Below are 17,591 nucleotides of genomic sequence, written 5' to 3' on the forward strand. Positions count from 1 at the left end.
AAGGACTTGAACTATCCCAACATTGAAATTGTCAGGACCAAACAAAACAGAATATTTCATTCGCTAGCCATTCAGTGGCAGCTGAAATGCCAACAAAACATGTCCTCATTGCCACACAGCGTCGACTACGTGTCCGCGGTCTCCGTTAGCATGCAGGGCGGAACATTGCGTGAACATACCGATTGGGGGTACACTCGCAACCGCCCAATTTCAATGCTGGGTCGAGTCTTCCAATTCCATGCGCATTTTTAAGACTGCGCGATTATTGTACAACAAGAACATGACCACGAGAAGTTCGATTTCGTTGGTGGCACTACACTCAAGAGAAATACTATGCAACTCTGGAATATCCTCAACTTCAGAAATATTTCATTCCGGTTCACTATAATATTTCCCAGAGGTCAGTGCCAGCATATATTGTTAGCGGTTGTGGAATGTTACCAGAGCAAAGTTCAAAGCAGAGGAGAGGGCAACGAGGCTTTTGAGTAATAATAAAAACTTCGTTGCAATTTTCCACAATTAATTGTGGAAAATTGCAACCAAGTTTTTATTATGTCTCGATTCCACAACATCACGCCTGACTCATCACTTTTCGAGTCTTTTAAGCTTTTTAAATTAGGATGCTAGCAGAATGAAATATAAAACGGGATCAATAAGAATTAAATAATCATGTCATCCCGTAAATATAAAATGTCTCATGTGTCACACAGTAACACCTATCCAAACTATTTTACTGGTTATGCACTACATCCAATGATTCACATACTACCCAACACTAAGAAACATTTCATAACAACGTAACTCTGCAGTCTCAAGAGCAGGGATGGAAGGAGGGAGCAGGGAGGGAGGATACAAAGAAGACTCTTTCTCTCACAGGAAACGAATAGGCCCTATCGGCAAATAGCACTGATCTCGATAAGAGGAAAAGATTAATCGCATCAAAATGCACCACACATGGCTTGGGTGAGGGTGGATGTGCTGTCGAACCTCTGCTCCAGCAGTCTCTGCCCACTGCATCACCAGCTCCCTCCATATTCTGTCTCTCGCATTAAGAAAATCTCACTGACCGAGTCAGAATCAAAAGCAATTCATAATGCTAAACATGAATGGCAGACAAGTTGCCTCGAATAGTTACAATGGGATCGTGCTCGTGAATGTGGGCTCTCCCTCACTTAAGTAATTCTCCACTTTCATACTTTCTACGCCCAGGCTGGCCAAGTTGGTTGTCCAACTGTTGATTCCAAATTCATCTCCCCATACAAACGATTTCTATCATTAATCAATTACATTGCAGTGGAAGGAAACCATACGAAACAATTTGGGATCATTTACAAAAGAAATTCCTCTCGACTGCAGAGAAGAGGTATGTGATCACCGATCACTCTCTCCTTGGGAAAGCTAATGTGTCTGCCCCTGGATGTCTCTCATATATTTCTTCCACTGGCTAATGATTGATAAGTGTCCAAGCTAAACCCTTAATTTTAATTATCAATGAAAGAACTAAAACAATTTTATAAAATAGATTTCATTTATCTTATATACTTAACACTTTCAGGCTTCATTTCAAGGAAATGTTTGATGTCCATATCAAAAGAGTGTTAATCTAGTATGCCTGTAAAATATGTAAGTCTGTGGAAAATAACTCTTTTAATATGAAAGTCATTTCTCTTCTTTATTCACTTATCTAATGCTACATAATGAGATTTATCTCCTGAGGTGGGGATGTGGAAGAGGAAGGAAAAGGTGAAATGGACAGATAAGATAACAGATGAAGTGTAATTGTGGCTACAGTTATTCTTCACTGTTCCGGGAGACGGGAAGAGATGGAGAGTTGCTGAAGGAGCAATTGGAAGAAAAGAGAAAAAGGAGAGAAGGAGGGAGGATAATACCTGTGTGCAGGAAGGCAGCTGAATTTTGATGAGTAAGTAAAATGTGTATCGAGACAGTGGACAATGTAATGGCATCTAAGAGGCAGATTAAGTTATTCAGAAGAGACATGGTGGACTGAAGAAAGGAGGCACTCATAACACAGGTCGATTGAACAATTGGAATAAAATAAAGAGAGATAAGACGCATACACTGACAGGTTCAAGAACTCGTCCCTCCCTTGCATGGTGTGGCGTTGTCATGCACATGTCATTTCATGAACACAATTTCACAAGTGAAATGGTAACAAATGGAACCAATCAACTCTATGTATTTTACAGTAAAATAAGTTTGATATCCCACACAGCTAAAGTTGTTCTCAGGATCATAAACAAAAGGATAGAGAGTAAGGAAAATGATTACTTAGGTGGTGATCAGTTTGGGTTTAGGAAGGGGAGAGGTACGCGTGATGCCATTGCAGTAATGAGAATATGATTCGACAGGAATATAGAATACAACCAGGAGGTATTTGCCTGTTTCGTAGATTTTGAAAGAGCGTTTGATAGAGGGAATTGGGAAAAACTAATGAGTATATATGAGAAAATAGGAATAGATTGGAGGGAAAGGAGGCCAATCCGCAACCTGTACATGTCTCAGACTGCTCAGGTGCGAGTGGGGAACGGGGAGTCAGGATGGGCAGTGTTAGGAAGAGGTGTAAGGCAGGGTTGCCCATTATCACCGTGGCTGTTCAACCTGTATGCAGAGAAAATGATTGAACAGGCATGGGAAGAACTGGAGGTAGGAATGAAAGTGGGTGGGGGATTCGTAAAATCAGTTAGGTTTGCTGATGACCAAGCTTTAGTTTGTCAGTCAGCCAAGGGGCTGCAAGCATTGCTGAGTGAATTGGAAATTCAGTGCGACAGGTATGGGATGAAAATCAATATTAATAAAACAAAGGTTATGCGATTTTCTAGTAAGAAAAAGACTAGGCTAAACATTAAAATAGGATGGCAAAAACTAGAGCAGGTAGAACAGTTTACGTATCTCGGTAATGTTTTGGACCAACATGGTCAAAGTAGTAAGAACGTAAGGAGAAGAATTGTGCTAGGCAAAGAGGCTTTCACAAGGAGGAGGGAGTTGATGACGGGGACTTTGAGTAAGGATGTTAAGAAAAGACTCTTAAAAACTTTGATATGGAGCGTAGCTATGTACGGCGTGGAAACGTGGTAATTGAAGAAGGAGAATAGGCGTAGACTGGAGGCTTTTGAAATGTGGGTGTGGAGAAGAATGGAGAAGGTGAAATGGACCGAGAAGAAAACAAATGAGGAAGTACTTGGTACAGTGGGCGAAGAGAGGGGTTTGTTGGGAGCAATCCTATGTAGGCAGGCAAAGTGGATGAAGGGGGTTTTGACCGGCAGTGGGATGTTGAAGACTGTGATAGGGGGGAGAATGTTGGGCAAACAAGGATAGGGAAGGAACAGGATAGGGATGTTGGACGGGATGAAGGGAGGAAGAAGGTATTCAGAGATGAAGAGGGACCTGATATAGAGGATGATGTTGTGGTTTGCTAGGGGTCACAAATTATTTAATGAGTAATTATGTCCATCCAAAAACCTACCTTAACCGGTAGATTACCTAATAATAATAACATTAAACAATATTTCCTTGAGCTACAAAGGGTTTTTTGCAGCACCGTCAAAGGAAAGAGGAAGGGATATTAAGATTGGTTCAGTGATTTACCAGGAAAGTAAATCCCTTGTTGTCCATCAGCAGACACGCATCCTAAGTATTAAGACATTCTCACAGGGTGGTACTCCCATATGTATTTTATTTAAAAATAAATGAAGAATGGTTTGGTCAATCCCAACTGCCAACGCAAGATGTGGATGGGCATTTAAGGGTGTACGTTTATTTTTCTAGTGTGCATAGCTGGCACCCTAACACCCCCTCCCACACTTTTGGTGGCTTGCAGATGCATACCAGGAAGAAGACTGAGCATGCAGAGTTGCACAATTATTTATTGTGATGTGTGGTGTGCCATGGTATTTAGTGCCATGGGGGGCTTTGAGGCATATCAGTGATTAGCCCCTGGGTCTACCATAAGCCCAGCTTGACTAATTAGATCACTGCTGGAAATAATAAAAGTGTTTCCGAATAAAGAAGAACTCTAATGAGACATGGTTGGGGCTACCGGCTACTGAAAAGTTGACTGCGGAACTTGCCTGTTCCAAAAGTAGGGAACCATAGGAGAATCCTGGATATTAAGTTAAAAAGCATAATGGCAACCACCAAGGGATGTGCACTCCTGATCAATGAACAGCACACACGTGAAACCACCTTAACAATTGACCTAGGCGAGCAATTAGGCATGATTCAAGCCAATTACCACCGCGTAATCAGAGAAATATACCGAGAGAGTTATTATGCCTAAAACTTACAAATATTCCCATACAAACATTGGGTATAAATTAAATTACTCCACTCAACTGCTGTCAACACACTATGTATACACATATGAATATTATAATAAACTAATGGATCTATTAGTTTTACTATTTTTCTGTGTATTAAATAACACTAAAGGACATTTACAATAATTCACCAGCAATTCACATTAGCCTTGAATATTACAACATAAACACGACTACTGCATCATCACAGTCTATTAAGTACAGCAGTTGCGATATAAACAAAAATTTAAATAACACTGAAATATGTATCTAGAAAATTATGCACATTAATGTGCAAGCATGAAGTTACTTTGGAAAAACACAAGGAACTTAATAACCTTGAAAAATACAGGAACATAACACTGATGAATCATCAAAGTCTCACCAAAAAGCTCCTCAAATTAAATTAGAACATTCATGCTCTCCTTGTGAGGCAGAATAAGATTTCAGAGCAGGCCAGTTGCGTGCCATGCAGTATGTTGTCACAGAAAGTAAAAGCCAGGAACGTGCCTTCAAATCCCTCTCCATTCCACAAAGAGGACATCCAAAAAATTATTCAACCCCTTGTGCTCGTTTGGAGAATGACAAGAATTCCGAAGAAACTTTCTCCACGCGATTGTCTTTTGCAACAGAGGCATGGCAATATATAATTTGGGTAAATTTACCACCACAATCTTCACTTTTATGACTCTAATGACTATTTACATCATGAAACATATCCGCAACCCCTGAATCTGCAAGTAACTCATCTTCCCTCGGGGCACTTCTTTTTACAAAAATAGATCTAATTGCACAATTTTTCCAAATTGGATCTTGTCAATTTTTACATTTTGTCAACAAAACAAGATTGCTAAAGCTCATACATCATCAACATTGACATAAAAGGCTTAACTAATCAAATCACAAGGTATTTGGACAACTCTCATTTGGTACCAATCAATTAACTTCAACCACTCATGATTTTTCGAGCAACAGCAAATCTTTCACTATGATGATGCATTCTTTGATGTTATACTACTAATGTTGTAATTTTGAATTCCAGTTCTAAATTAAACGTACAATGTCATTGAAAACATTACTGAATGCTTTAAAGCATATTCTATCAACTCATTCCGCCTCAACCACTCAGTTCACTTAGCGTGATCAATACAATACTTTTAATGCATCATAAATTAAAAATAATTTTCCCTCATCTTAACTGACCAAATATCACCAATAGTACAGGGCAGAAACTATAATTGTTTGCAAAAGTATCACAACATGACACTTGGCTCAAGTCTTTTGAACTGTTTAACAAACAACGATAGAAGAAGAACCGAATCATGGAGTGTAATACTTACTGCATGTTCATTTATGCAAAATCACTACCAACTTTAGCAGATCAGAAGGATGGTTAACGCTTGTAACTTACCTACTTTGAAAATGTGAATAAAACTGAGTAACTAAACAGTTTTCCTTCAATAGTTTCCTCATTATTTCAGCCTGTTTGGAGAAACAAAAGATTTGTGACTACTTTTGAATTTATTTCCATTAGATGTAGGACTACCTAGAGCAATGTAATCAATCTGCACAAACACTTCCCTCTTAAAACTTGTGAAGATCGGGGTGAGAGATTACAAGGTTTGTTCGGACAATTGTTCACAATCAAATGGTAATATACCACACAAAGCTTTGTCGGCTTTAATTTGATGGCAGTAATGAATACTCGATGATGATTCTACTTCAAAACGATATACAATAATTCAGATATAAAATAACATTTAGCTTTAGTACAGACAAATGGGAAATCCTCGAAGAATCATGAAGGAGATCCTGAACACTTAATCAAACGGCAATGGAAGTAACGGCCAGATCTCACAATAAATACCTCATGCGAAATGCTTGGGGTGAATTCACAAAGACCGCAGGAGTGCCAGGGCAATGCCTATGCTCTTCTCTTCCAACTTCAATCAATCCAAATTAAAGCACTGGCTATTCTACCATTTTTCCTTTAGTACATGGTGCACTGTATATTATTTTAATGAATCCTCACTTATTTGCATCAGAAAAGAGTGGTATGATAATAAAACTGAGCACAAAAGGAATGCACAGGGAGCAGCATCATGACTTCCTTTGTTAAAGGGGTTCCGCTTCGGAAAAAGGAAAGTTATGTTGCAGCACCCTGTACACATCAGTGCAAGTCAGGGAAGTGTATTTGCAATTTTGCCTCAATTTTGAATAATGCATTATCATACCACAGAAATACTTCCCCCACAGCCCACTCCTTGACAAATGGATTGAATTCTTTCACTCATGAATATCATTTTTAAAGGAGAGGTTCACCTCATGTAAGGGTGCCTATAAACATCCTCCCGTCTCTCTCCAAACAAATACCTGCTCAGCACTCAAGCTTTAACCAATGGGACCAATCGAGATAGTATTATTATGCACCACCTTGATTGGGTTAAAATCCAAGAGTTGACAGTTTTCAATTAGGCCTAACTATCCTGCAGTTATTTTGGAATAAACTCTGTTGACGTTTAAAGTGTTCAAAGAGCCTCGAGAAGCAAGTATAACGCATTCAAGACATTATACATGTTAATATTTTCACTGATCTTGCAAGTCATAAAACAGCAATTTAACTTAATTTAGGGTAGGTTTCCTACCCTTACAGTTCGGTATTACGAACAGTCTCCAAACAATTGAGTCTATATACCAGTAACCCGTCGCTCAATGGTAATCACAAAGTGCAAATAGCCAAAAAATATGAATTACAAATATATAAATGAAGTTTCATCACAATACATTCAGGGCTGACTGAATGCCTTAGATCTCCAGAAACATTAAAGTATATAACTTATGCTGGTCAGTAGAATCTTGGCCAAGTGCAACCCAAATTATGGCGCTGAATCGTATTGTTATTAAATTGGATACGAGTCCCTTCATAATTTTAATTTGAATAAATACATCCTCATAACACACCATTACATTTTGAATATATTTATAATACTTAACTTGAATAACCGATATGATTGTGTCAGAGCTATCAGGTGATGCTATGCAAAAGACAATATGCTATTCAGTTGCAGGTATCGACAAAGCTGTATCCACAAATGAACCTGTTTGCCAGCTGACAACTGATTCTGTTTCGCCACGGGTAACCGATAACAACGCTTAGGATAATTAGTAATAAATAACCACCTGAACACACAAAACATTTTAAAACAATTGATGTCTACATGCTAATTATTCATAAATAAATTAGGGTATTTTCCTTTTTAAACCCTGCGCTTGCTAACGCGGGTTAATGGTTTAGGTCAATGTATGCTAGCCTTGAACTTTGTCAATAAAAATCAGAGGAAGGCATATTGGAACATAGTTACATACCACCAATTAACAAATCTCAAGTAATCATTACGTTAGCCAATGGACTTATTAATATAACAGTACATTGTCCATTTCCTTTTAAGAACTACCACTACAGAGTTACATTCTTGTACAAGTAAGGTAACTTAAGTATAAGGTCACAAGTAGGAAATCAGCAAGGCTACATTATTAAGAACATATATACTTGCAATGAGACAAATGAACGGCGGAGGTCACTCGGCTATATTTGGGTGTGAGGAAATAAAATTTTAAGCAATGACAGCAACATAACTTGATTACTAATGCATAAAATCCCTAATATATTACACAAATCAAAGAGTTAAATAAATAATTCGTACAATGAAAAATAGAAACTTGAAAACAAATATAGAATTATGTGTTCCATGCATGTAATTTTTGATTCTGTCGAGAGTTTTTACACAAATCTGACGGGTTTGAGAGGATCTTCCATTCACATATTTCAAATCAAAACTAACCTGTTTCCGAAGTTGCTCTTCCAAAACTCAGCGGCGTCACTCTTCGTGATTCTGAACTGATCGCCGGCAAATGTCCCAACAGGAAAAATTGCCTTTAGTTCGCTTAGCATATGACTAAAAACTAAACTTAGTTTAGTCAAATTCCGACGATAGTGTGAATTTTCATCAAACATCTTGTCCTTTCCCTCCTTGAACAATTTGATTGCTTGTTTGCACTTTCTCATCAGGTTCACAATGAATACATTGAAATGTTCATTACTATGTAAAACAATCATTTTATCTTCGTACTTGGAATAAATTAGTTTTAAACGTTGGTAGGTATCAGGAAGTATATCCAGGATAAATGGGGGCGAGTTCTTCAAGTTCATTTTCTGGTGTTGACACAGCTTCACCACTTTGTCCATCAATTTCCATGTTTTGTCTAATGTCCTCTTATCTGTTGCTAGCTTTGGTGGGGCTATAGCTTCCGCAAATGCACCGTGAAGTTTAGAAAATATTGACGTAATGTTCTTGTGTTGAGCAGTCCTACTCCTGTTGTTGGCCGCCATGATGGATTCTCCTTCCTACACGAGTGATTTAAGACTTAACTTGACAAAACTGAGCCGCAACATTTAACTGATCCACTTGATTAGCATCACAGTCACGCAAGAATTATTGAAAGAAAACTTGAGCACCATCCACACCTTAAATGTCTGCAACCACACCGAAAACAACACTAAAATACTTCCCATCAACTCACCGCATCCTGTTTTGCCGAAACGATTACGACAGTGCGCTCTACACTCCTGCCAAACTGCATACATGGTTGCCAGCATTATGTATATATATAATGCTATTTAATATATATGTAGGTTAACAAATGAATAGTAGTCCGCGCTGAATTTCATTTTAAAATCTCTTTGAATATTTACTAGAATTTATTCGTTCAGAACTCCCGGAATCACTTAATTCGAGATCAACAAATACGTAATTAATTTTTAGCGCGTAACATTTATTATAAATTCAAATTTATTCAACTGATTATTGCATACTTTTTACGATTTTTTTGTCAATGACCTCTTTTAGCCTCTTGGTGTGTATCGGTTTTTGTTCGTTTAATTGGATTACTGGGAAGGAAATCTTTCTTAATGCAAGGCCAAATTTAGAATCATTTACAGAAGAGTAAGAGCCTTTCCCAAAATACATTTCACGATTAATAACCTTGTGTATATGCACATACCCGGATTAATTTCATACAATATTCTTTAAATGATCTATTTATATTCCTAATGTGTTGATAACAATTTACGTATTGTGGGGAGCTGTTCAAGAAAAGAATTTATGGGTTTTAAATCATAATATTGTAACCTTGCGAGGTTTTTGGCTTCTGTTGTGTTTTTTTCCCAAAAATATAATGCTTAGTTTCAGTGACAGTTGGAGTAGCCACCTAATTTTACCATTAATAGAGTCGCCTTAATTTTCTTTTAATATGCTTCTCATTAAATTCTTTCATTTCTGTTGTCCAAACTTTTCAGCTAGCAACAAATAATGGTATTATTTTTTTTTTAATTCGAAAGATTCAAAGAGCTCTTGTGAAACAGATTATAACTTGTATGTGCTAAAGGATGACATATCAACTTCATATGATGTGAAATTCCGGCCATATTCCCCACCATCTCACTAAGTTTCATCCCACCATCAGCAGAAAAACGAAGTTCAGTGTCTCCATAACACCTGAATTGTCCTTCCTTTTGTTGATACCGAGGTGTTTTCATGCAGCAGGTGTCACTAGGTCTCCTTCTTCTTCCCTGATTTATCATTTAATATGCAATTGCCTTCATTTTTAGGTACTGATTCTGGTTCATTCATACAGGTGAAATATATGAGCAATACTATTTGAGTTTGAGCCTATGATCACTATAAATTCAGATACACTCTTGTGGTTTCTCTGGATTGCTACCATTTGCATGCCTTTGTTGCACACAGCCTTAGAAACTTCACTTTTGCTCAAAGATTTTCCATAAACTTGAGTTGGTTTGACTACATTTTTTAGATTAGGTTTATTTATACATCATTTTCTTCATTTTCCAATCTTGCAAATGAATAAAATTTGGACAAGAAACTCAAAATAAAACATTGAAACCCATTATGACGACAAAGTACCATTTCCAAATGTCTTGAAGCGCATTGTTAATTTTTTTGAAGAGTCCTCAAGAAAGGATAAAGGAAATTTTGTCATCTGTCAAATATAAATAAGAAGGATGAAGAAGAAAACATTCTCGCCCTCTTAAAAATGCATGAAAATCCAGCGAAAATGAAAGTTTTTCTAAGGATCTCCTAACACTGCGATAACAAGGAAATTTTGGATGAGGAGAGGCCCTGGAGGCTCTCAGAACTGTCAGTCAATTATAAACATGGATGTCAAGCCTCACTCAGCCTCAAGAGTAAGGAAAAATATTTAACTTTGCCTACTTTAGGTTATCGTATATTAAGTTAATTTGATCCCTATATGAGCATAATAAGAAAGGGCTTGTTAAAACTTTGATATGGAGTGTAATTACGTGTGTGGAAACATTGTCACTGAAGCAGGAGGATGGATGCAGATAGGAGGCTTTTGAATTAAGGGTGTGGATAAGGATGGAGAAGGTGAAATGGACCGAGAAGAAAACAAATGAGGAAGTACTTGGAATGGTGGGCGAAGAGAGGGGTTTGTTGGGAGAAATTCTAAGGGAGAAGGAAAAATGGAAGAGGGGCGCATTGATCTGCAGTGGGATGTTGGAGACTGTAATTAAGGGGAGAATGTTGGGCAAAAGAGGAAAGGGAAGGAACAGGATAGGAATGTTGAACGGGATGAAGGGAGGAAGGAAGTACTCAGAGATGAGGAGGGACCTGATCTAGGTTGCTGGATTTTGTGTTTTGTGAGGAGTCACAATATATTTATTTGATAGTTGTGTCCATCCTAAAACCTACCTTAACCTGTAGGTTTAGGTAGGAAGTATACTAAATCAAAGAAGGGAATTGGAGTGCCAGATGACAAGTTGTGTATATTAGGAGAGACTAAGAAATTTTTTGTTGTACCATGTTATTTCCAACTAAAACATACTTTAACTGGAAGAGTACAAATAATTATAATGGCCATGTAATAATTATTTAATTGCACTGAAATAATGTACCTCAGAACCCTACCTCCTGTCACCTATGAAAAACCAAGGGATAAAAACAAGTAAATAAAACAAGTAACAATAAGACTTAAATTTGTATGAGATTTAACAATTATATCATCAATTTATTTCTTATGATTACCGAAGATGGCATTAAGGCTGTAGCTCTGATTATATAATGACCAATACACCATGCCCCTCAAAATTAGAACTATCATCAAACCTCCAGAAATCTGTAACCTATCCTTCCTGACATGCAGCTATCCAGGGTGAAAATTTTGTTTAATTGTACCATTAACCTATTATGTCTTCTCCCCCATCTGTATCCACATTAATCTAATTATGTGCACTGGAATTACCTATTTGCATATACCTATTGCACTGGCTTTACCGTATTTGCATATTATATTCTTGATGGTTATAGAGTAATACAGGTATAAACGAAGGAGAGGGAAAGAACCAACAAGGGGTGGCAATAGTATTAAACTAAATGGTAGGAAAAAGCATGGTAAGCATAGAGAAAGCGAGCAATAGAATATTGCTAGTATTGATAAAAGCAGGTCCGACAAACTTGGTTATTATTCAGGTACACATGACACCGAGCATATCATAAGGAGGAAGATGTTGATAAAATATACAAACAGTTAGAGGGCATAGTCCCGTGTGTTCCTGCAGGGAAATATTTGATAGTGTTGGGGGATTGGAATGCGACGGTTGGCGAAGGAAGAGATGGTGATGAGGTGGGGGACTACAGTTTAGGCCAAGGGGGAACTGTGGGGAGAAAGCAATTGAGAACTACAGGAGACAAGGGTTAGTCATCACCAACACTTGGTTTAAACACCACAAAAGGCGTAGGTGTGCATAGAAAATGCCGGGTGACTCAGAAAGATGTCAGTTAGATTATACTCTGGTTAGGCACAGATTTAGGCAGAGAGTGTTCAATTTACACAGTTTCACGGGATAGGATGGGAACTCTGACCACAATTATGACAATATGAAGTGTAGCATCCAATTCAAAAGGATAAAATAGGAGAGATGGTTTAGGGAAGGGAATTTGGTACCATTTACAGGAACAACTAGAAAAAAGTATCAGCAAGCTCCAGAGAAAGTCATGAGTGAAAGAAGGGAGCGGTTCTATTGATGAAAAATGGATATATATCTGTAAATGCATATCAAAAAAGATATATTAAAAACTGCAAAAGAAACTCAAGGAATCATTAATGGGAAGAGGACAATGGGGATTGGACCACAGATGAAATAATTAGAAAGAGGAATGAGAGAAGGAAATGGAAGAACGTAAATACAGAGTTAGGCAGAAGGAAGTACAAAGAGTTTGATAATAAATTGAGAAGGGTAACTAATAGAGCAAAGTAGCATGGTAGAAGATGCAGTGTGGAAAGTTTGTGGAGGAAGGGTGAAATTGGTGCGCTATACTAGAAGGTATACCACTAACAGGTAGTAAGAAGGGAAGATTTGTGTTGACAGTAAGAGATAAGTCAGATAATATAATAATTGAAACAGAAAAGAACAAATAGAGATGGAAGCAATATATAGAAGAGCTATATGGCAAAGAACTTAGGCCAGTAAGCTTAGATATAGAAAGGGAATAAGATGTGGGTGGAGATAGTGATGAGGGATGAATTTTATCATCAATAGTCTCTGTCACAAGTGGGCTTACTCAATCGTGAGACAGAGATGGGGCACTGGAGGAATTGAAATCAAATAAGGAAGAGGTGGAAGACAAAATTCCTACAGAATTACTGAAGGGAGTTAGCAGTAAGTGGAAATAAGAATTTTTAAGGACTAATTTGTAGCACGAATAAGGGAGAAATCTGGCTGGAGGACTTCATCAGATTAGTGTTAATTCCTATTCAAAAATGGCAGACCCGTAATATATGAGGATTACAGAGCAGTAAGTTTGATTTCCCACGCAGCTTAAGTGGCTCACAGAATCATCAATAAGAGGATAGAGAGCAGGGCAAATGATTACTAAGGGTCAGTTTGGGTTCAGGAAGGGGAGAGACACACATGATGCCATTGGATTAAAGGGAGTACTATAGAATACAGTGTGTATGTGTTTGTGAACGCATGTGTATTGTGTTTGTTTTGTAAATTTTTAGAATGCCATGAGGATGTAATTGTCTGATAATTAGATTTTGAATAGGCATTTGATAAGGTGAATTGGAAAAAATTAATTGATTTATTGCACAAAATTGATTCATTTAGTGAATTTTGTTGAGATGAGATTAAGATTTTATAGTCCCTTCTTCCATGTATCCCTTATACATTACAATATAGACAATCACAAGCATACATGCCCTAGGTGGTGGAAAACCTGCCTAGGTGGGACTTGAACGGCTGACTGCTGGATTGGAAAGTAAGGACTTTACCCCACCCCCTCGGGGCCTGCAATAGGAATAGATTGGAGGGACAGGAGGCTAATCCGCAACCTGTATATATCTCAGACTGCACAGGTGTGAGTGGGGAACTGGGAGTCCAGATGGGCAGTGTTAGGAAGAGGTGTAAGGCAGGGTTGCCCATTATCATCTGCACTGGCCAACATATACAAGATGTGGAGGAAATAATTAAGGAGGCTTGGGAAGAACTGGAGGTGGGAATGAAAGTCTGAGGGGAATTTGTAAAATCAGTTAGGTTTGCTGATGACCAAGCTTCAGTTTGTTAGTCAGCCAAGGGGTTGCAAGCATTGCTGAGTGAATTAGATACTCTGTGCTATAGATACTGGATGATAATCAATGTAAATGAAACAAAGGTTATGAAATTTTCCAGAAAGAGGAAGGCTAAGTTAAACGTTGAAATAGGAGTGCATAAACCAGAGTAGGTGGAGCAGTGTACCTATCTTGGAAGTGATTTGGACCAAAATGGTCAAAGTAGTAGGGATGTAAGGAGAATAATTGCATCAGGCAAAGAGGCTTTTACAAGGAGGAGGGAGTTGATGACATGGATGTTGAGTAAGAATGTTTAGAAAAGGCTTGTCAACACTTGGAGTGTGGTTTTTTACATCATGGAAACTTGGTCACTCAAGTAGGATGATGGACTATAGATGCATATCGAAGGCTTTTTAAATGTGGGTGTGGAGAAGGATGGAGAAGTTGGAATGAACCAGAAGGAAAACAAATGAGGAAGTGCTGGGTATGGTGGGGGACGAGAAGAGATTGTTGGGAGAAATCATAAGGAAGACGAAAAAATGGCTGAAGGGCATATTGATCGGCAGTGGGATGTTGACGACTGTGATAGTGGGGAGAATGTTAGGCAAACAAGGAAGGAAGAGGATAATTAAGTGGGATGCTATGAAGGGAGGAAAGAAGTACACAGAGATGAAGAGGGACTTGTTGGAGGGTTGGATGTTGGGTTGTATTTTGTAAGGAGAGGCAAGGAAATTGTTGCTGTACCTTTTGGTTGCTTGAGTCCATCCAAAACCTACCTTAAATGGTAGATTAAATCTGGCATGATGGTTGGGCCATAGGATGGATGGGTGGAGAAGAGTGGGAGGAAGTAAGAGGGAGTGGTTTGGGGATGATATGAAGGGATAGAAGTTGATGGAAGTATAACCCCATTCAGACTGATGTATGAGCCGGCACCAAGGAGCTAGATGCATGCCAACTCAAGGGCTTTGAGTTTTGAAGGCGGAGTGTCTGAAGGGAGACGATAATAGATGCGTTGAAACAATCATCGAATGAAACATTATGGAGTGAGGCATGTCTAGGCGCGGTTGGGAGAGAGGGTTTGAATGAGGTGGGTGGTTCACTGCCCAGTGTAGAAGTAGGGACGATAAGTTGATATATGGCATGTATTGCGGGATGTACATGATGGGAATACTGTGGGATGGGATGGAATTGGCAAGTTGAGTGGGGAGGCAAGGACGAGGCACATGTTTTTCATTTCGGTCTACATTGCAGAGTATTTGAGGTGGATTTGTGGACGGCAGAGGATTTGGAAAAAGAATTAGTGGATTTCAATGTGTCTGATAAATTGGCCGGCTGTTTAAAAGTAACAGAGGGACATTTAAATAATTTCTTTACCACTGTTTTGTGGTTGGTCAGATTGGGGAAGAGGCCTCTGAGAAAATGTCTGAGGGACTGAATTCCAGGGAAGTATGTTATGCCAACAGAGAGAGTGTGTGAGGTGGTGTCTTACCAAACTAAACCCAACACCAAATGAAATTCACACATTAAGATGGGGGACAGATTTTTTTCTTGTGCCGCCAAAGATTTCCCATATATGTATAAATGTACTAGCTGACAGGTGCAAAGCAGGTTTGTTGGTGTACAGCTTCACCCAAAAATTTCTTGAACCTCATTGAAATATTCAACACTGAGGTCTCTAATTACCCTTGCAGTGGAAATCAATCATATGGAGTGATTGGTTCTATTTCTTTAAATGGTGGCTTGATGGGAAAATCTTTATTTTGATCATCCAGAAGGCTGCATCTATGGCTTGACAACATAAGGCATGATATGAAAGAATCAACTGTGTTGTTTTTGAAGGATTTGGGTGCACACCTTGCATTTATTATCCAACAAGGACTGAAAAATCACATAAAACAACAAAATGACTAGGTGTGTCACAACCACACTACAGTATGGTGATGACATTTTCGTTTCTCAGGGGAAGAAGGGAAGGGAAAGGTGAGGTAAAGGGGAGATCCATGTCAAAGTTTGAAATGAATGATTGGGAAAATGCAAACCATGTTTTGAAAAAGCAACTTCTTAAAGGTGCTTGTAGGGTTACACGCGGTTAGGTAGGAATAATGCAGTAATATCAGGTAGTACTGTTTATTGCAGTGACTAAGTACGAGTACAATAAGAAAGGTCCTCGATAAAGCGATGGACGGACTCGATGTAGACACTCCGGTGGACGCGCGCATACTACCTGTCCGGGTAATTGCCGCCAGGCCATTCTGGTCATTGCCGCTCGGCCCTCTAGGGCAATTGCGGACAAGTGAGAGCGTCGCGTCGTCTGTTGCTAGAGTGCTGAATTCCTGCAAAGCAGGCCTTTTTTCTGCAACTGAACATACTACATTTAAGATCAATGTAAACTTCTCATCCTTTCAGTGGCCACCTTCTTCTCAGGTTTAATTTGGAAGAAGTTATGCAATGATAAGTAACATTTTAATGAATTCTTCTTTAGATTAATTTTAATTTCATATTAAATAAATAATAAAATTATATAAGCATGTCCTTATCAAGTTATGTAGAAAATTGATATTGCAATCACTTTTATATTGTCTAAATTTTTGTTTTTCATTTATAATGATTACCCGGAAAAGATATTAATGCTAGTAAAATCAGTATTTGTGAATATCTTAAAATATTCTAGGTACCCATAAATGACAAAAGTGGAGCCAATTAAGGCTGTATATTTTGTTGACTCACCCTGTAACAGCTTCACATCTACTCAGATGTCACTTTTTGGAGCAGCAATTATTTGTTAGCTACATAGGTGATCACTTGAGCAAGGCTTCATCATTTAGTGTGTTGCTGGACATGCTCTTGGCTTCTCCCTGGTTTCATCCATTTAAAGTTTCACTAAATTGGGTCATTCACCCACATTAACAAGGTACCTCTTGTTGATGAATTTTATTTGAGTTCTCAGCCAGATCAGGCTTCCCATCTTTGCCAACATATCAATGGTCAAGTCAGCCATTGTCTTCAGGGCCACATGCCATGGCAATGGATTTAGACCCATTAAAATGCAGTGTGGTGACTTGTGATTGGATCACTTTTTCCCACCTTTTCTCTTGCCTTGGATCCTTCTCAGCCCTCAATTCCAACCATAGCCACCTTCTTCACAGCCAGCACAGTCAGTCTTCACCTGGAACTACAACACAAGCTACAAACTCTGACCTTTCTTATTTGACCTCTCCACAGTCTTCAACTCCTGCCATACACCCTGCCCTCCCCCCACTTGCCATCTTATTCCCTCCACAGCTCCTATAACCAAAAGAAGTCCATTCAGACATGCCTCTTCCCATGAACATCCCTCTAATCTTGAACATGTATGCTTATATTATGATATTATAATGCAAACTGACTTCAACTTTAGTCACTGAGGGTTTTAGTTGGCAACTCATACATCAGTCACTAATTATTACTGTCCTAAAAAATGCAAGTCATTTCAACTGAATAAACCGATCTTTTAGAAACCATAATTCTGAATGACACCATGCAAATAAAGTGTGTGGCATGGATTACTGCAGTAAAATGTGTTGTAGCATTCACATCAGACCAGTACAATAAGCAAAGAGTATCATCATGTAACTTAGTGCATGTAAG

The 17,591-nt window shown here is 38.5% G+C and overlaps 1 protein-coding gene across 1 annotated transcript in view; it reads right to left on the bottom strand.

Moving 5' to 3' along the window:
- Cbl (E3 ubiquitin-protein ligase CBL) overlaps positions 1-8,916 on the bottom strand; it is a 236,893-nt gene extending 227,977 nt beyond the window's left edge. Inside the window, exon 1 of the mRNA XM_071594293.1 lies at positions 8,159-8,916. Coding sequence (XP_071450394.1) covers positions 8,159-8,706 — 548 coding nt within the window. The 5' untranslated portion in view covers positions 8,707-8,916. The remainder of the gene's footprint in view (positions 1-8,158) is intronic.
- Between the last annotated feature and the right edge of the window lie 8,675 nt (positions 8,917-17,591).

Source organism: Hetaerina americana, unplaced genomic scaffold, assembly GCF_022747635.1.
Source record: "Hetaerina americana unplaced genomic scaffold, ioHetAmer1.1.p SCAF_6, whole genome shotgun sequence".
NCBI lineage: Eukaryota > Metazoa > Arthropoda > Insecta > Odonata > Calopterygidae > Hetaerina > Hetaerina americana.